The sequence below is a fragment of the Brassica rapa genome, chromosome A08, assembly GCF_000309985.2.
Source record: "Brassica rapa cultivar Chiifu-401-42 chromosome A08, CAAS_Brap_v3.01, whole genome shotgun sequence".
Taxonomy (NCBI): domain Eukaryota; kingdom Viridiplantae; phylum Streptophyta; class Magnoliopsida; order Brassicales; family Brassicaceae; genus Brassica; species Brassica rapa.
The window spans coordinates 4,311,656-4,331,901 of NC_024802.2; the positions used below are offsets into that span (position 1 = coordinate 4,311,656).

General features: G+C 37.6%; 4 protein-coding genes across 7 annotated transcripts in view; 2 read left to right on the forward strand and 2 right to left on the reverse strand.

Annotated features, from left to right (window-relative positions):
* The window catches only part of LOC103833097, a 1,138,500-nt gene that overhangs the window by 177,565 nt on the left and 940,689 nt on the right, over positions 1-20,246 (forward strand). The window lies entirely within an intron of this gene.
* Positions 925-4,053, forward strand: LOC103833107 (protein WEAK CHLOROPLAST MOVEMENT UNDER BLUE LIGHT-like 2). Its single transcript, XM_009109198.3, has 3 exons — positions 925-1,160; positions 1,258-1,825; positions 2,193-4,053. Exons 1-3 carry the CDS (start codon positions 1,153-1,155, stop codon positions 3,897-3,899), a joined length of 2,283 nt encoding a protein of 760 aa, XP_009107446.1. The 5' UTR covers positions 925-1,152; the 3' UTR covers positions 3,900-4,053.
* LOC103833106 (photosystem I chlorophyll a/b-binding protein 5, chloroplastic) lies at positions 3,999-5,417 on the reverse strand. Its single transcript, XM_009109197.3, has 6 exons — positions 5,088-5,417; positions 4,876-5,008; positions 4,667-4,779; positions 4,474-4,578; positions 4,312-4,400; positions 3,999-4,236 (listed from the first exon to the last, which is right to left on the reverse strand). Exons 1-6 carry the CDS (start codon positions 5,279-5,281, stop codon positions 4,094-4,096), a joined length of 777 nt encoding a protein of 258 aa, XP_009107445.1. The 5' UTR covers positions 5,282-5,417; the 3' UTR covers positions 3,999-4,093.
* Positions 12,116-15,457, reverse strand: LOC108869290 (F-box protein At2g16450). The gene is made up of 4 exons (XM_033277404.1): positions 15,379-15,457; positions 12,744-12,863; positions 12,485-12,584; positions 12,116-12,382 (listed from the first exon to the last, which is right to left on the reverse strand). Exons 1-4 carry the CDS (start codon positions 15,455-15,457, stop codon positions 12,268-12,270), a joined length of 414 nt encoding a protein of 137 aa, XP_033133295.1. The 3' UTR covers positions 12,116-12,267.

Sequence of the window (20,246 nt, forward strand, 5' to 3'; positions counted from 1 at the left end):
TAACTGTAGAAAATTTATTTTATAATTTAATCTGTAGAATTTTTTGATTTAGCTTTAAAATTTCCTACAGTTAAAAAGATAGAGCTTTAGAAAATAAGATTTTTACAAGATTTTTTGTATGTTTTTGCTGTACCTTTAGTTTTTTGGTTGTATCTTTAAAAACTAAGATAAAGCATGATTGATAGTATTTAAGGTGTAGATGAAAATTTAATCTAAATTCAATTCGTACATCCCAACCAATCACCCCACAGTAAAAACACACTAAAAATAGTTGTAAAAAACTTATTATCTAAAGTCTCATCTTTTTAGCTATAGAAAATTTTAAAGCTACATTCATTAAAGCTAAATCAAAAAATCCTACTGACTAAATTCTAAAATATTTTTTTTATAGTTACAGCCCAACCAATCACCCACAACTCACTTGTTTTCTCTTTTTTTCCCAAAAATAATATTTTAGATATTGTGTAGATAATATTAAAAAAAAATTTCAAAACAATCTTATTTTTGTAAAAACTGTAATTTTAATATTAAATAATTTATGATGATAAAAATTGATAATGATATTCAGTATGGATAATTTAGTAAATTCAGATATACAGAAGTGTATTTAAAAAAAAAACTTAAATAATAGTATAATTTTTAAATTAAAAACTCATAAAAGTGATTTTCCCTTAAGATATTTGTATATATGAATATATATATATGAAGAGTAATTTCTCTTCAGTTTAAGTATTGTCTTTAATTAACTTTGAATCTATTGGTATGTATGGTAAAATGAGTCTTTTAAGTTTTGACTGAAGAATATGATAACTGCTTAAGTATCAATTCAACAACCATATTAAGTTATTAACTCACAACTTCAATATACTTTGTTGACCAAAATAAACTTGGATATATTTTGTTGACCAAAATAAACCAAACAAAGAGATTTTAAAGACCAACAGATGAGAATGAGAGGCGTGCCTTCCACGCCTTATTGGTGCTTTTTTTTTTCTGTTTTGAAATTTTTTTCTGATGATGATTTTCTCTTCTTCTGTCTCTTTTCATTTTCAGATAATCTAAAGATTAGGGCTTCGTTAATCTCTCTTCAAAAGTTAAATTAATTCTCGCTTATTACCCAGAAGATTCTTCTCGCACTTTGTTGCATGTTTTATGAAGAGGTACCACATTTATTATTTTGATAAACAAATACAATGAACAAGATTCGTATCATGAATTGATTTTTGTAACTGTGAAATCTTGGTAATTAATTTGCAGTTTCGTGACGATGGTGGATGCTGATAAAGTTTCCAACGACTTTTCTTTACTTCCTGATCTCAATGATGATTCCTCGACCCCTTTCAATAACAGTCTCGAATTCGATTCATCCATTCTTGATCTCCTAACCATGGAAGATGGACGAGATACACCAAATCTCTTACCAGACCACAATCCATTTCTTGAGTCTCTGCATGCTCCACCTCAAGAAGATCAACATATTTTTGCTGAAGCAGAGTCTCCAAAGGTTTACATTGCGCCAAGAGTCATGGTAAACCACGAGGACTCGTTTTCTCTAGACTCTAGAATCGACAGCATAGAAGATGCAAGGATTATTAGTTTGCCGGATTCACCTAGAGGAAGCCAAGATGTGGGTCTCTCTCGTCTTCGAGTTCCTGGCTCACCAAGAGCGTTTGTGCATCCGAGAACTTCTGGATCCCCACGTTTTGGGTCACCCACGAGTCCTGTTTTGATCGATACAACTGCGCCGTTCGAATCCGTTAAGGATGCAGTTTCCAAGTTTGGTGGGATCACAGATTGGAAAGCACATAAAATTCAGACAATAGAGGTATTAAACTGCTTTTGGTTTCTTTACTTTGTTGGATAATTCCAAGCTTGTGGAAACTTAACATATTATTAGATGTTTAATATGTTAAGATAAACACAATAAGGAAACCTAGGAATAGGAAAAGGAAGTTTCTATTTAGGTTAGGTTTGTGTTTTCCATATCCCACATGTTAAAGGGAATTGTCTTTCATATAAATATAGGTCTAATGGAGAGGTGTTCCATATGATCTAAGTGAAACATATTGAGAGCTTTAGTTTTGAGTAGTTTCTAAAGCTAATAAGAAAAGTTGTTCTTATAACTCTTTGTGTTTCTAAGAGATCTGATACTTTTTGGTTCATTCTACTTAAAAGTCTTGGATTGTTTCCAGAGACGAAAGACGGTGGATCAAGATCTTGAGAAGATACAAGAGGATATGCCTGAGTACAAGAAACAGGCTGTTGTAGCGGAAGAGGCGAAGGAGCAGGTGTTGATGGAGCTCGAGAGGACAAGGAGCACCGTCGAAAAGCTAAAACTGGAGCTAGAAAAGGCTGAGAAAGAGGAGCAACAAGCGCAACAAGACTCTGATCTTGCGAAGCTGCGTGTGGAGGAAATGGAGCAAGGGATAGCTGATGACTCGAGCGTAGCAGCAAAAGCGCAGATCGAGGTGGCTAAAGAGAGGCATTTCTCAGCGGTTTCAGAGCTAAGAAACTTGCGAGAGGAGATAGAAACGGTCAGTAATGAGTATGAATCTTTATTGAAAGAAAAACAATTGGCAGAGAAGAAAGCAGAGGACTCTGTTTTGGAAGCTAAAGATGTAGAGAAGCAGATGACAGATTTGACAATAGAGGTGATAGCCACTAAGCAGTTATTGGAGTCAGCTCAAGCGGTTCATCTCGAAGCTGAAGAGAAGAAATTCGATGCAGCCATGGCTCGGGACCAGGACCTTTATAACCGCGAAAAGGAGCTGAGAATGGTGGAAGAGGAGATCGAGAGGCTTAGACAAGAGATTCACGCGGCCGACGATGTGAAAATCAAACTAGAGACTGCCTCTGTACTTCAGCAAGACCTGAGGGCGGAGATACCTGCTTACAAAGACTCAAACGATAAGAGAAACAACAGTGACATTCAAGCAGCGGTTGATTCCGCGAGGAAGGAGCTTCAGGAAGTTAAATCCAACATCGAGAAAGCGAATTCCGAGGTGAAGACGTTGAAGATAATTGTTGGATCATTACAGTCTGAACTTGAAAGAGAGAAGAAAGATCTCTCGGAAACCAAACATAGAGAAGCTCTTTCAGTTCAAAGAGACGGCGAAGAGGCGAGAGAGGAGGGATGCAAAGAAATAGCCAGTATGTTGCAAGAAGCTAAAAAAGAAGCAGATGAGGCAAATTCACTTGCCTTAGCTGCTCGAGAGGCGCTGAGAAAGGCGAAGGAAGAGTCAGACGAAGCGAGAACAGAAGTCACTGCAATAGAAAGTCAGTTAGCTGAGGCAAAAAGGGAAATGGAAGCTGCTAAAGCTTCTGAGAAGTTGGCCTTCGCTGCGATAAAAGCATTGCAGGAGACTGAATGTGGTAAGAAAATTGAAGACGTTAGTAGCTCACCAAGAAGCATAATAATATCAGTGGAGGAGTATTATGAGCTAAGCAAGAAGGCACATGAGGTAGAGGAAGCAGCAAACAGAAAACTATCAGAGATTGTCTCTCAGATCGAGGCGGCTAAGGAAGAGGAATCAAGAGTCTTGGAAAAGCTAGAGGAAGTGAGCAGAGAAACAGCTCTTCAAAAACAAAAACTAAAAGAAGCAATGGGGAAAGTAGAGAAGGCTAGAGATGGGAAAGTTGGTATGGACCACGAGTTGCGAAAATGGAGTTCAGAGAAGAGCCCAAAGACTAGTCCAGAGGGTGGGGAAAAGGAGAATCATGACTTAGGCAAGTCGAAATCGGCTTTACATTCAGCAACATCATTTGCATTTGGTGAACAAGGAAGCAGCAATGTTGGAGATAGTAATAATGTGACACCTGAAACAAAGAAGAAAAAGAAGAAGTTTTCTTTGCTGCCAAAAGTCTTCATGTTCTTGTCAAGAAAGAAATCAAACAAGTGAACTAAACTCCAGTTTATTACAGGTAGGTTTCAAATTCGATTTTTATTTTGTTATGATAAATGGTAAAAGAGTATTGAGAGGCAGAAGTGAACATTTAAGTTTGTTGGTTAGATTTGTTGTACTCTTTAAATGAAACAAAGGTAATTGATACACTTCTCCAGCAGTATATTGAATTTGCTATATGAAATGTAAAACTAAGAAGCAGAGGTGAAGAGGGTTTGAATGATGGTCTTATGCCATGGATTAGAGAGATGCTCGACGAGGTTATCGATAGGACCAGTGTGAGTCACTGAGGCTTGAACGAAGAACCCTAGCATCGCCATCATCGCTAGACGACCTGTTAAAATGTCACACAGTAGTATGAAAGCAATCCAAAATGAAAAATAACCAAATGATTAGTGAAATTTATTACCATTCTTGATCTCCTTAAGCTTCCAGTCATGAGCGTTCTTGATATCCTTAGCAAGGCCTAGCGGATTCAAGAACGGCCCTCCAGGATATCTAAAGCAAAATTAACTTAATATCTAAGGGTGTATAAACATAGTAAAGAGTTGAATCATGGAAGAAACATTACCCGGGCTCGAGCCCTTCGAGTGCTGCTTCAAGTCCAAAGAATGTTCCTTCTGCGGCTTGAGATCCTGGTGAGACGAAGTCCATATACCTTTTGGTCTCAGCAAACCTGTTAACCAAAATAGGATTTTTTTTATTTCTGGTTTAAACAGTCGAAGATTATATACAGACAGTGCTATAGTTTTCTTATATATTACCCCATGAGTAGAAACTGTACAACAATGAGAGTCTTTGTGCTGGCAAAATCAAATTTCGTTGCTCCAGCTTCGTACCAAACAGGTAAGTTGCTAATCCCTGTGGTACGAAGTAGCTATATGCAACCAAAACAAAGCTCTTGGTTAGTCATTTTTCTTGGTGAGGTTTCAACATTTCAAAACTAAGGCAATGTTTGAACTTTGAAGATTACGTCGGTTAAGAGTATTCCGGCAACACCGAGCATGGCGAAACGAGCGTGGACAAGCTCTGCTTGAACATACCATTTCAAACTTTTCGGATCCTCTCCTAAACCGAGCGGGTCAAACCCGTAATCTCCAGCTAACCTTTTTATTTAAAACAAAAAACAAAAGATTTGGTCAAAAACTTTTGTTTGTTAAAGAAAAGACAGGAACAGAAACTCACTTTCCGTCGAGGTAAGGAGGAGGTTCGAGACCAGGTAGCCATGTGGCACGTTGTTCAATGGCTGCTGCTGGATTGACGCTTCGTCCTGTTACGGCTCCAACGGATGAGATTCGTCGTTTTGTGATGACGGCTGAGGAGTCACGACTACGGAGATGAAATCCTCCGGCGATTCCTCCGCGTAAGAAGACAGACATTTTCTATGTTTTTTTCTTCTTTTTGCTACGTTTGTTTCGGCTCTGACACTGTTATCTGCAATAGAAGGTGAAGAAGCTTTAGTACATTGTCCACAGAAAATAATACTTTTTAAAAAAATTCTGTAGAGAAAATTTTGGAAGACGGTGAATCGTTGGATATTATATTCTTAATTGTTTTCATGAAATATCTTAAATCCTTACGTACCGTTAACATAACTCACACTCAATCAATATTCTGTCTATTTTGGACAGAAAATATTTAAGGAATTACAGTTGACGTAAATTATTTTACAAGTTTTTAATGTAAAACTTCTCGACTATAACCTCTTTCCGTCCAAAATAGACCAAATTATAGGCTGAAGATGACATAAATGGTTTGTAGTTTGATGATTTAGAACATTAAACTATTTATTAGTTGAGGATTTTTTTTCCTATTTAAAAATAGTTGAGAAGTTTTATAACTAAAAACTTTTAATTTACCGATTAAATAAAAACAAATTTTTGTTTGTGAAAAAATAAGCTTTCTCGTCTTCATTTAGCTCAAGTTGACATGAAAAAACAAACCTCAAACCTCAAACAATAGAAAGCTCTAACGAAAAGCACACCAAAAACAAAGTTCGTGGTATATAACTTTGGTGATTATAACACAATTCAACTGTTTTTTAAATCATATTTTATGATCATTTAAATTCATATTGTTGGTGAGTGATCTAATCTTGGCTCTTATAGCTTTATTGTTAGTTGGTTATCTCGGGTAGTTAAGAATTAGATAAGTTAGTTAGACTGGTTAAGTGTTGAACCGGTTTAGCTTATTCTGTTTCTTGGTTTAGCGTTGTAAAGTCCTTATATATAAAGGGACTAAGAGAGATAGTCGCAGCTAAGAGTGGTGAGCTAAAACGAGAGAGAGAGAGAGATCTGTAACGGCATCTGAGAGTTCTCCACCAACTCGGTTTCGAGATCGGTGCTTTGTTCTAGTGGATTTGCTAGGCTGAGTCTGGCTCCAGGGATTAGTAATCCACACCGGAGTGATACCCTGGGTGAACAATTCTCTGTGTACTCTCTTTACAGTTCTTTAGCTCTATCGTTCTTGTGACTCAAGACAGGTTGAATCGAGAGCGACGGTATCGAGTGATACAGCTTTGATTCATCTCGAATCAGAGGTTTCCGCGCAACAAGTGGTATCAGAGCCTCGGTTGTCAAGATCCGAGGGTTCCGATGACGACAAAGAAGATCCGGGCGGAGGTGGAGCTATTCGACGGAACCGGCGACTTCTCGCTATGGACGATTCGAATGATGGCGCACTTCGGAGTATCTGGATTGAAAGAGGTCGAACTCAGCGACAACTTCGAGATCGAAGCTCCGACGACGAAAGAAGAAGGAAAGAAAGGAGATGACGATGATGACTCTGAGCCTACAGAGTCGAAGACGATTCTTGATCCAGTAAAGCTGGAGAAAGACGAGAAGGCGAAAGACATGATCATACTCAACATTGGAAATCAAGTTCTTCGCAAGATCAAGCATTGCACCACCGCAGCATCGATGTGGTCGTCTCTTGAAAGGTTGTATCTATCCAAAACTTTACCAAATCAAATCTTTGTTCAATCTCTGTTCTATACGTTTAAGTGTGATAGCTCAAAGACTATTGATATAAACGTAGATGAGTTTCTGAAAATTGTTGCAGAGATGGGAAGCCTGAGCGTCAGCGTTACTGATGAGATCCAGGCTATCGTGTTCTTGAGCTCCCTACCATCCAGCTATGACCAACTGAAGCACACGCTCAAGTATGGCAAGGAATCACTTACCTTGGAGGAAGTCATATCAGCAGCAAGGTCCAAGCAAAGAGAGATTCAAGATAATGGAAAGAATGAAAAAGGAAGCGCCACGGTCCTCTACTCTTCTGAAAGAGGAAGGCAAGGCAGGCGAGAAAATGGAGACTCGCGAAACAACAGGGGCAGAAGCAAGTCGAAGACTAGGAAGGTCACCTGTTGGTACTGCAAGAAAGAAGGACACGTCAAAGCTGACTGCTTTGCGAGAAAGAAGAAGATGGATCAAGATAGTGATGGTGAAGCAGCTGTTGCCATTGGAGATCCTGAAAGTGTAGATGCTCTAACAGTCACAGGAGATGAAGCTAGTGAAAGTTGGGTGATTGACTCAGGGTGCACACATCACATGACATCTCGTCGAGATTGGTTCACTGAGTTCAATGAGATACAGTCTACTAAGATCCTACTAGGAGACTTTCATACGGTGGAGACTCTTGGGATTGGCACCGTAAAGATAAACTCTCATGGTGGTTCTGTGAAGGTGATGCAGAACGTGAGATATGTGCCATCACTCCGAAGGAATCTTATCTCCACAGGAACTCTTGACAAGCTGGGTTTCAAGCATAGTGGAGGGGGAGGCAAGATTGTCTTTACGAAGAACTCCAAGTTAGCACTGCAAGGAATCTTGAAGAACGGCTTATACATCCTAGATGGAAAGACCGAAGTTCCGGAAGCGTGCAACTCAGAGGGTCTCAAGGTGAAGGTTCCACTATGGCACAGCCTACTTGGGCACATGAGCTTCAAGAACCTCCAAGTCCTTGTGAGGAGTGGAATTTTGACAAAGAAAGACGTTGGAGCAGAGTTCTTCTGTGAGCATTGCGTGATGGGGAAATCAAAACGGGTAAGTTTTGGTACAGGTAAACACAATACTACTAACGTTCTAGAGTATGTTCACGCAGATCTTTGGGGCTCACAGAATGTGCATCCATCTCTTGGAGGTAATAGGTATTTTCTATCCATAATTGATGATCACTCTAGGAAAGTTTGGATATGGTTTCTTAAGACGAAAGATGAGACGTTCTCTAGATTTAGGGACTGGAAATTGCTTGTTGAGAATCAAGTTGATAAGAAGGTAAAATGCCTTAGGACCGATAACGGTCTAGAATTTTGCAACCATGTGTTTGATGAGTTTTGCAGGAAGAATGGCATAACGAGGAACAGAACGTGTGCCTACACGCCACAGCAAAACGGCGTAGCAGAGAGGATGAATCGCACTATCATGGAAAAGGTCCGATGTCTGCTAAATGAATCTGGTCTCGGTGAAGAGTTCTGGTCAGAGGCTGCTGCATTCTCAGTATACACAATAAACCGCTCTCCATCCTCAGCTGTTGACTTCAAGATCCCAGAGGAGATATGGCTTGGAAAGAAGCCAGGATACAAGCACATGAGAAGATTTGGCTCTGTGGCGTATGTTCACACTGATCAGGGAAAGTTAAAGCCTAGAGCAGTTAAAGGGGTCATTATTGGCTATCCTCCAGGCACAAAAGGCTACAAAGAATGGTTATTAGAAGACGAGAAGTGCGTTGTCAGCAGGAACGTGAAGTTCTGCGAAGATACTATGTTCAAGGATGTCCCGAAGAACATTGAAGGAGGAGCTATGGATAAAACGGCTTGTGAAGTAGCAGACAAACCCCTTGTGGGAATACCTATCAAAACAGATGAAGGTAGCTCAAGTCAAGGAGGAGCTACACAGGCTGTGTCTGATGATCATGAGCAGAAAGATACAGAACAAACTGAATTGGAGCAAGCCAGTTCTGGCCTGACTAACTATCAACTAGCCAGGGACAGACCTCGAAGGACAGTCGTACCTCCGGTGAAGTTCAACGATTACGACTGCACTGAGGTCGCATTTGCTCTGACCATGTTCGAATTAATGAATGTAGAAGAGCCTAAAGACTACTCTGAAGCTAAAGCAAGCAAGGATTGGCGCAAGTGGGATGCAGCCTCAGATGATGAAATGGATTCATTGGTCAAGAATGGAACATCGGTACTGGTGAAGAGACCGAAGGATCGAAAAGTTATAAGCTGCAAATGGCTCTATAAGCTTAAACCAGGGTTGACACCAGAAGAACCTAAGAGGCATAAGGCGCGTCTAGTGGCTCGTGGTTTCACACAAAAGGAGGGTATCGATTACCATGAGGTGTTTGCACCGGTAGTCAAGCACGTTTCAATTCGCACACTGCTGTCTCTAGTAGTGAACCTGGATTTAGAACTCGAGCAGATGGACGTAAAGACAGCATTTCTACATGGGAATTTAGACGAGGATCTCTTCATGGAACAGCCAGAAGGTTATGAAGACTCATCTAAACCTGACCATGTCTGTCTACTGAAGAAGTCCCTTTATGGACTCAAGCAGTCACCACGTCAGTGGAACAAGAGGTTCGATGAGTTTATGGTGCTTCATGGGTATAGGAGGAGCAGGCGTGATGCGTGTGTATACACAACTGAAGGGTCTGAGGGGGGCTTAGTCTACCTTCTACTGTATGTAGATGATATGCTACTCGCTGCTAAGAACATGAGCGACATTAAGAAGCTTAAGGAGCAGCTTGCCTCGTCATTTGAGATGAAAGACCTTGGCCCTGCTCGAAGGATACTGGGAATGGACATTCACAGAAACAGAAGCAAAGGTATCTTAAGACTGTCTCAGACTGAGTACATCAAGAAGGTGGTTTCAACTTTCAGAATGGAAGGAGCGAAGAGCTCGCAAACACCTATGGGAGCTCACTTCAAGTTATCTGCAGTAAAAGATCATGAGGAGAGCATTGATACTGATAAAGTACCATATCTATCAGCAGTTGGAAGCATTATGTATGCAATGGTGGGTTCAAGGCCTGACTTGGCTTATGCAGTAGGACTTGTGAGCCGGTTTATGAGCAAGCCAGGGGAGATTCATTGGGAGGCGGTAAAATGGCTTCTCAGATATATGAAAGGAGCTGCGGACATTCAGCTAGTCTACACTCAAGAGAAGGAATTCAAAATTCAAGGCTACAGCGACTCAGACTTTGCAGGAGACAAAGATAAGAGCAGGTCACTCTCGGGATATGTGTTCACTATAGGAGGAAATGTAGTAAGTTGGAGGTCCAGTCTTCAACCAGTGGTAGCGTTATCAACTACGGAAGCGGAATACATTGCGTTAACAGAGGCAGTAAAGGAGGGCATATGGCTTAAAGGGCTACTTGAGGATTTTGGGATTGAGCACGGTCCAGTGCAAGTCTGGTGTGATTCTCAAAGCGCCATTTGTTTGTCCAAGAACGCAGTCTTCCATGAGCGTACTAAGCATATGAGAGTGAGATACGACTTCATACGAGACATCATTGATGAAGGGGAGGTAGAAGTGCTGAAGATTCACACGAGTAGGAACCCTGCTGATATTCTGACGAAGGTGGTTCCGGTGAGTAAGTTTAACGCTGCGTTAAGCTTACTCAAAGTTACTCAAGCCTAATAAGCTTGGACCATGCCAGACGGTTTAAGCTTAGACGGTAAATCCACAGAAGAGAACAAAGGTTCGAGAAGAGTTGAAGCTAAAGAAAATCAAGCTTAGCTCAAGGAGGAGTATGTTGGTGAGTGATCTAATCTTGGCTCTTATAGCTTTATTGTTAGTTGGTTATCTCGGGTAGTTAAGAATTAGATAAGTTAGTTAGACTGGTTAAGTGTTGAACCGGTTTAGCTTATTCTGTTTCTTGGTTTAGCGTTGTAAAGTCCTTATATATAAAGGGACTAAGAGAGTTAGTCGCAGCTAAGAGTGGTGAGCTAAAACGAGAGAGAGAGAGAGATCTGTAACGGCATCTGAGAGTTCTCCACCATCTCGGTTTCGAGATCGGTGCTTTGTTCTAGTGGATTTGCTAGGCTGAGTCTGGCTCCAGGGATTAGTACTCCACACCGGAGTGATACCCTGGGTGAACAATTCTCTGTGTACTCTCTTTACAGTTCTTTAGCTCTATCGTTCTTGTGACTCAAGACAGGTTGAATCGAGAGCGACGGTATCGAGTGATACAGCTTTGATTCATCTCGAATCAGAGGTTTCCGCGCAACACATATTCAAAAATCCATGTATTAATTTTTCTCTTTTTTACTTACCTGACTTATTTATTAATTATGAAGGAGTGCTTTAAGTAAATTTGTGACATGCTTAAGTGACAATGAAAATTCTAAATTTGATAGCATAAATCATTCTTTTCAGGCGATGATGACATTATTTTTTTTTTTGTTATACATTATTTATTAGAGTGAAAACGATAATATGTTAGGCATTTGTTTTTCGTTTATTTTAACAAATGGCACTATATTTTGTTGGAATAAAACAAATTTCATGGTTTTAGGGGGTCTATTTTAAAATTTTGCAAAAAGTTTCTGGTAGACCTGAGCGTTCGGGTATCCGTTCGGGTTCGGATCGAGTTTTCAGATTTTGGTTCTATTTTGTAACACCTCCTAAGTCCCATTCTTGTAAATATATAAGTACGGATCGGATTCGGATATAACACTTCGGTTTCGGATCGGATATATCCGAAGTAACCATATATTATTTGGATTCGGGTTATATCGGTTCGGTTCGGATATATCTAAAGTAAAACATAAGAAATATATACTTCTTTGAATATAATGGAGTATTTAAGGTATATATTTAAATTTTAAATACTTATTGTTAGATATCATATCCAAATAAATATGAAATTGATATTTGAAGTACATATTTATGTTTCAAATATTTATATTGTATATTAATTTGAATATTCAGATCAGTTTCTTCGGATATTTTTTCCGAGTTTTCTGGTTTTTCGGATTTTCCGTTCGGGTTCGGTTCATAATACTTTGGGTTCGGATATGTTTTGTAACATCCTACAAGATCCATTGAAGTATATTTTTACATTTCCGATCGGGTACGGATCGATTTTTCGGTTCGGATTCGGTTCAGATTTCGGGGATTTTATGTCCAGCCCTAGTTCCTGGTGCATACTTAGACCATTCCTGTTTCTCCACATCCTCTAGAACCCACAGACGCAACTCAATGGAATCATCAGTGAAATCGTCATTGTAAATCACACCTAACTTACTCTTACAGTTTATCAGTTCACATAAGCTTTTTGGATATATAAATTTGAATTTCTCAGACCTAACATCAAAGCAAACTATCACATAACTAGATGTAGCCTCAGACATTTCCTCTCACATGTAACCTAAGTAATACAAAACTCCATTAATGCATACCCCTTCACTCTCAATCTCAACTCTTAAGGAACATCCGATCTTTCTCCACCTCATTCCTCTAGTTCCCAGTGTCCTAATTCTGTGATCATCACAACAACATGGATGAGAAATGAAGAATACTTTGAATTGTTTGTCAATCGGATCAAACCCCAAAACGCTAGACGACCTTCTGTACCTTGAAATATAAGGTAAGGTCTCATACCGTCCAGTTTTAGGGTTACATATCACGGGCGCTCTTTCTTCGTCCGTCCACACACCATAGAAATAGATCAAACCTGAGGCATAGCCACATGAGAATTGTCGGTCATCATGATCAAATATCTGCATACCGTCTGGAGGGAACTGCATATGAAACTCGGGAGTTACTACAAGAGATGATAAAGGCTTCTCGTGTGGAGTCAGACTCTAAGGTAAAGAGAAGATTCTCCACAGACCATTTTCTTCGATGGCAAATATGAGACGAGGCTGAGCCAAGGACTTAGTCAGGTACAAATCTTTGAAGTATGGACTATCAAGTATTGATGCCCATAGCTTGGACACGCTGCGAAACCTAGCTATTGATTTCGGTGGTAACCTCAACAAGATCTCAAGGTTGAGTTCAATAGGTATATAATCTAAATCATGCTTGTTTTATTTGGTGCTAGAGAGAGAGAGAGATAGTTGTGACTTAGAGAAACCTAGCCCTATGAAGATATCGGGGCAGTGTACTGTTAACCTATGTCCCGTGAAAGCACCACTAAATTGTTTGAAACTAGGTGTTTTGCCCGCACATGCGGGCATAATTATTTTATAAATACTTATTAATAAATATACTATTAGTTTAAAGATAATAAATTGAAATAAAATTCAAATTTATACTATTTTATAAATCTTTCAACATCTTAATTTTAATTTTTATTGATCTAAAAATATTATTTTTGAATGAAAATTAATATTTTTAATATGTTTTTTATCTTTAACTATCTTTATTATATTAATTTATAAACAGTTATTTAATTAAAAAATAAATATATAATTGTTAATATAAAGTGATATTATTAAACCAAATTTTTGGAGTTACCAAAACTCACAAAACCCCAAAAATAAATCAAAAGCACATGAATGACACACGGAACCCAACTTAACATTTTATATTAATCAAAGTAAATAAAATATTGATATATGTATAATTATGTTGTGAAATACCTTCCATAATAACTGAATAAACACTCAAACAAACCGTGTAATGTATAAGATAATAACATTTTCTATATATTGCTATTTTCATTTTTTTAATTCTACAATAGAGAAAAATAAGCTATAGTCAATCTATATTTTTTTTACTTAAAATAGAAATTGCTGTTTTCCTATAAAATACTATTATTTATTATAAAATCATAAGTTGTTATTTTCAAATGTTCTATTAACTTTCAAACTTTAATAATTATAACTAAAATAAGTCATTTTGGAAAATACAGTGTTTATATAAAAATATAGAATCACATTTTTTACATAATAGTCTTATAATAGAATTTTTTTATTTAAACAATGTCATAATTCTGTAAAACTCTTGAAAAAGTAAATAAATTTAATTTTTTTTTTTTTGGCATCAGTAAATAAATTTAATTTTAATTGTTTTTATAAATATAAGGTACTTCTTCTAAACAAAAAAATTAATATTTTGAAAATATTCTCTTTAGGAGGCAGGTATTTTTAAAATATCTTATAATATTCTGAAAAAAATATTTAGAGAAATAAAAAATAAAAAAATATTAACTTGTTCGACTTAAAAAAACAAATAAATGTTATTCTTGCAACTGAATAATAAAAATAAAAAATAAAATACCGCCAAAGGCCACGTTAACAAACAAATATATATTAAATTTATTGTTATTTCTTATATACCTCGTTAATAAACTTAATTATTTAAAACAAATATGTCATGACATATTATGTTTAAAACAATATATTAATATTTTTTTAAATAAAAATATTTTTAATATTTAGTATAATGCTAAAAACTAACACAAAATAAATACATGGAATTATTTGTTTTTTTCAAACATGTTTTCCATTTATTTTTAGAGGTATTATTTTATAATATTAATTTGAAAGCAGTTAAATAATAAATTATATAACTATTCATTAAGATATAGAAATTTTAATGAGTCTAATTAAAATTAATTATTAAAATTAATGACTCAGATAAAAACTAATAAATATATGACAAATAAGTAAAATTACCTAAATTATGGAAAACATAATAAATCAGCAAAATCATTTATTTAAGTTAATAAATTAATAATTTTGATAAAAACCAATAAAAATATGACAAATAGACAAATTTACTAAAATCATGGAGAACATGACAAATAAAAAAATTGCTTTATAAATAATATTATAGATAGATAGATATACTAATCATGCTCGTTTTATTACCCTGGCCTAAACAAAGGGCCTGACTGGTTCAAACGCAGCGGTTGCGGTTGCGGGAGTTTGTGGATGCGGGCGGTTGCGGTTTCTAGCGGTTTTAAGAGATTTGTACGACTGGTACTGCGGTTAAAAATTGATGCGTTTGCGGGTGACTTATGACTGGTTAACTACCAAATGCGGTAACAGACAAATAATAAATTAACAATATTTACATTTAATATAATTATAAAATATAAAAAATCATAAAATTATAATAAATATAAAATTTATATTAAGAAAGTTATAATTTTAATTTTTGAAAATTTATTAAAATTATTTTTATTATAAAATTTTATAATATTAATTAAAATATAATAGATATATTTTAATTTTTTTTTTTTTTTTGACAGCAAAAGAACATCTACAGATTCATATTGACTATGTAAACCAATTTGGTAACTCCGCATCCATGTGAACGACGAAAGACGGTTGTTTCCTAGCACTGTGTGCTAAGCTATCCGCCCTTGAGTTCTCCGTCCGTGGTACATGAACGATGTCTGAGTTGAGGAAACTTATTTTCAAAAGCTTAATGTCCTCTAGATAACTTCCAAATGCTGGCCATTCTTCTGGTTCCGAAACCATCTTCACCAATTGAGAACAATCCATTGCAAACGTCACCTGAATCTGTCTTAAATTCTTCATACATTCCATTGCCCAAATCAAAGCCTCCATCTCCGAATGAAGAGGTGAGAGACATGTCCTTACATTTCTTGCCCCTAATAAACCATCGAAACCCGGTAAAGTACTATACCAGCCTTGCCCTGAAAATAAATCCTTATCTTTCCATGATCCATCTATAAAGCACCATCTTCCTGACGTCACTAACGTAGAAGTGGTCTGTACCTGCTGTCCCCTTGTTGATTCCTTTGCTACTTGTGCCTCAGACCAGAGTGATGACTCCAATTCTGCTAATTTAAGTGTTTCCCTCGGGTCAATATCCAGATTGCTAAAAACTTTACTATTCCGGCCTTTCCATATATACCATAATATCCATGCAAATTGGTGGTCATCCATATGTGGTTTGACTCTCCAAAAAAGATGATCCATATTAGTAAACAAGGAACAGACAGGAAAAATATTGGGATGCGATGGGATTTTAGACAATGCCCATACTTGACGTGTTGGAGGACATTCAAAAAACACATGGTTTATTGATTCCTCTGGATCTCCGCATCGGGCACAACATATATCTCCTTGTATCCCTCTTGATTTTAGATTTTTCAGTACCGCTATACATCCTGAAAGAAGTTGCCATAAGAAGTGTTTCATTTTCGGAGGGCACCGCACTTTCCAGCAGAAAGCTTTTAATGCATCCACTGTGGGACCATAAAAATCTGGTGGTTTTTCTTTATCAGGATATACCCTTTCCACTTGATACCCTGATTGGACCGAATATTTTCCGTTGTTAGTAAAATGCCATCCATTTCTATCCTCCATCTGATTCCGACTTAGTGGAATACTTTCAATGATTTTCACATCCTGAGGATCCACCAAAGTCCTGATTGCCTGTAAATTCCATGTTCGGGATTCCTGATTTATGAGGGAATCCACTGTGATATCCGGGTAACTGTTTTGAAGGTTTTTGTTTGCTGGTCTCGGGCGAGTGGCTGGGATTCAAGGGTCATTCCATACTGATATAGATGAACCTGTTCCCACCCTTTTAATTAGTCTTTTACAAACCAAAGATCTAGCAGAAATAATACTCCTCCAGCCATATGACGGGGAGTATGAACGAATCGGTTCCAGGGGTGAAGCATTCCTATAGTACCGTCCTTTGAAGACTCTTGAAAAAAGAGTATTTGGCTTCTCAATTAGCCTCCACAATTGCTTGCCAAGCATTGCTGTGTTAAAATCCATAAGATCCTTAAAGCCTAGTCCACCATTATCTTTAGGCAGACATAGTTTATCCCATGATTTCCAATGCATACCTTTTGTACTCCCTCCTGGACTCCACCAAAACTGGACTACTGCACTTGTTAACTTTTTAACTGTAGCCTTCGGTAACCGATAAACAGACATGACATGGTTTGGCAGGGCCGTAACCACCGACTTAATAATTACCTCTTTTCCTCCTTTGGTAAAAAATCTAAAAGTCCAACCATTAACCCTATTATTCAATCGTTCTTGTACAAAACCAAATATCTGTACCTTAGATCCTCCAAGACTTTCTGGTAAGCCTAAATAAGATCCCATACCTCCTATATTCTGGATTTCCAGAATATCTCTCAATTCTTGACGACTAGCTTCTTCAATTTTGTGTCCAAATTGAATTGAAGATTTCTGAAAATTAATTTGTTGTCCTGAAACAGCCTCATATTCTTTCAAAATCCTCAGAATGGTATGACACTCTTCCTTATTTGCCTTACAAAAGAAAAGACTATCATCTGCAAATAGCAAATGAGATATTGCTGGACAAGCTCTGGCTACCTTTAAACCAGTTAATTGTTTCACCCTCTCCGCCTTCTTAATATTCGCAATTAAAGACTCAGTACACATAATAAATAAATACGGAGACAAGGGATCCCCTTGTCGAAGGCCCCGCTGTGGGATGATAAGACCTCGTGGCTGACCATTTAGTAGGACCCTATATTGAACCGAAGAAATACACTCTAGCATCAAATTGATCCAACGAGGATCAAATCCCATTTTATGAAGAAGCGCCTCAATAAACCTCCACTCTATCCTATCATATGCCTTACTCATATCCGTTTTGATCGCCATAAACTTGTTTTGACAAGACTTATTGGTCCTCAGTCCATGAAACATTTCCTGCGCTATAAGAATATTATCCGATATTAACCTGCCCGCCACAAAAGCCGATTGCGTCTCCGAAATTAGTCGCGGGAGACAAGTTTTCAATCTTTGACACAAAACTTTCGAAATAATCTTGTAACCCACATTACATAGACTAATCGGCCTTAGATCCGTCATCCTTGTGGGTCTCTCTGTTTTCGGAATCATACAGATATTAGTAGTATTCAACCGTGGATCCATATTTCCTGTGAGGAGAAAATTATTCACCATCTCAACCACATCCTTCTTAATAACATGCCAGGAATGTTGATAAAAAAGAGCTGTCATCCCATCCGGACCTGGTGCTTTTTCCGGGTGCATCATAAATAAAGCTAGTCGGACCTCGTCCTCTGTTGCCATTCGCAATAAATTTTGATTCATTTGGGGGGAAATAGATGGGACTATCTCATCCAAAAAACTATCAAATTCCGTTGGATCCGTGGAACTAAACAAATTTTCAAAATAATCCACCGCCACCTTCTCAACTCCATTCTCATCAGTTATCCAATTACCCAATACATCATGTAACCCCACTATTTTATTACGAACCTTACGCTGCTTTGTCAAGGCATGGTAAAACTTAGTATTAAGATCTCCAGACGAGTGCCACATATTCCGGCTTTTCTGATGCCAATATTCCTCCTCATCCTTATAGACCTCTTGTAACTTCCTGGAAACCTCAAGAATCTCTTCTTGTGATCTGCTATTATCCATTTGAACTTCTTCTAGGGCCTGTTGAAGCTCTTTAATTTTGTCCTTCCCATATGGCTGATTATCTTTTCGCCATGAAGATATTTCATGACGACAATTATTGATTTTTGTAACAAAATCAACTGTTTGTCCTCCCTGAGTTTCCGTCCAGCCAGCCACAATTGAATCCATAAGACCCTCTTGTCCAATCCATCTCTTATCAAACCTGAATTGTCCCCTTCTTTTCCTTGATGGATTATCCTCTAAAAAAGCAACGACTGGACGATGATCAGAACCCACCATCTTTAAATATTCTGTGTAAGAACATGGGAAAAGTGTATGCCATTCCTCATTTGCCAAAGCCCGATCCAATCGACATCTGACCATCACTGCTCCTTTCCCTTTGCCCCTTCTTCCTTGCCAAGACAATGTATTACCTCGAGCCGGAAATTCCAAAAGTCCACTATTCTTTATCATGTTGTTAAAAGGAATGAGGAAGTTGTACATCGTAGGGAACCCCCATCCTTTTCATGATTTCCAGTAATTTCATTTAAATCTCCAATAATAAACCAAGGTTCCGATCGTGATAATCCAAATCTAGTTAATCTTTCCCAAACCTGCTCTCTTAACTCTTGTACCGGATCCCCATAGACAAAGGTAAGGAAAACTTGTTTTCCTTTGACCACCGCCTCGATATCTATCATTCTGTTGCTAGAATATAGAATTTTAACTTGATATTCCTTGTTATAAAAAAGAGCCAGCCCACCACTCCTCCCATTTGGGTCCACAGTAACCAAATTATCATATCCAAAATGAGATTGATACCTTTGTACGAAATCGAAATCCTGTTTCGTTTCAGATAAAAATAAAAATTCTGGTTTATGTTTATGCCATATTTTCCTGAGATAACTTATGGTCCAATGACTTCCTAGTCCTCTACAATTCCAGCTTAATATTTTCATAAATAAAAATATTTGAATTGCTCCATCGAGCCAGAGGATACAGGTTTAATGATACCCGAAATTATTTTAACATCACGTTCCCATTGCCACCATAGCCTAACTGCATCCAAGTAATCGTCCATCCCATGTAAAACAAACACCCACCAGTCTACATCAGTTACCGGATAATAATTATCGGGCCACTTTTCAATTATGCACCAGTCTCCAATCCAAACCGTCATGATCGTCCATTTAAGAAGCAAAATCAAATTGAAATGCCCAAGGAGAGCCCGTGTTACCACTAAAATACCATCATAGCAATCATAATCCAATACCAAACATATGTATCTTGTTAAAAACTTAAGAATGACATTTGTTAATACCAATATCAAGCTGTGCCCCCAGTCCTCCGCTTGGTTAAAATAAATTACTAAAAGTAGATAACATAATCCAATAAATAATTTCTGAGTCCCAATTTAACAGCCAGTACCTAACCGCATTTGGTTTGATAGGATCCGCCTCGGTACCATCTCCAAAACCAATACCAGAACCATATACCACCTTGCCAAATCTTTGAAACAAAACCAAATTACACCCCCATGCACATGTCGATCATTCATTGCCGCACCGTTCCTTCTCTGTGTTTGGTATGATGAGACCAAACACAGTAATTGTACCTTTGATAAATATAGAGCCAAATCTTTCCGTTGATTGCCATATACAAAACTCAACCTCAAAAGACAAAAATACATAATATCACTCCTTTGAGATAAGTCCATCCTCAAGTAATATCTAAACAATCTATTATATACTCGCTGCATTAGTGCCTTATCCCCATTTCCTGCACCAATAACCAATAAACCATAGCAACACCACCAATCTAAAACAAGCGTTTTATTCCATCGAAAGATCAGATAAATAAGCCACTTCAAATACCAGAGAAACAAAGACCATACACAGGCCAACATCAAACCATGATAACTCCAAATAAAAATGCTCAAAGAGCTTATGAAAAGATTAAAAAAATAAAAAGGGAAAGCCATAAACCACCCATAAAACATC

Bases quoted from the DNA above. Each gene is read 5' to 3' on its own strand.
- LOC108869290 (XM_033277404.1), bottom strand. From the start codon at position 15,457: ATGTCTCTCACCTCTTCATTCGGAGATGGAGGCTTTGATTTGGGCAAT. The intron at 12,864-15,378 runs GTGACGTTTGCA...CGAAATCAATAG, and splicing joins AGAATTTAAGACAGATTCAG to CTAGGTTTCGCAGCGTGTCC. The intron at 12,383-12,484 runs GTACAGAAGGTC...TCACAGAATTAG, and splicing joins ACCTTACCTTATATTTCAAG to GACACTGGGAACTAGAGGAA.
- LOC103833106 (XM_009109197.3), bottom strand. From the start codon at position 5,281: ATGTCTGTCTTCTTACGCGGAGGAATCGCCGGAGGATTTCATCTCCGT. The intron at 5,009-5,087 runs GTGAGTTTCTGT...TTAAATAAAAAG, and splicing joins CCTCCTTACCTCGACGGAAA to GTTAGCTGGAGATTACGGGT. The intron at 4,237-4,311 runs GTAATAAATTTC...ACATTTTAACAG, and splicing joins GCTTAAGGAGATCAAGAATG to GTCGTCTAGCGATGATGGCG.
- LOC103833107 (XM_009109198.3), top strand. The intron at 1,826-2,192 runs GTATTAAACTGC...GATTGTTTCCAG, and splicing joins ATAAAATTCAGACAATAGAG to AGACGAAAGACGGTGGATCA.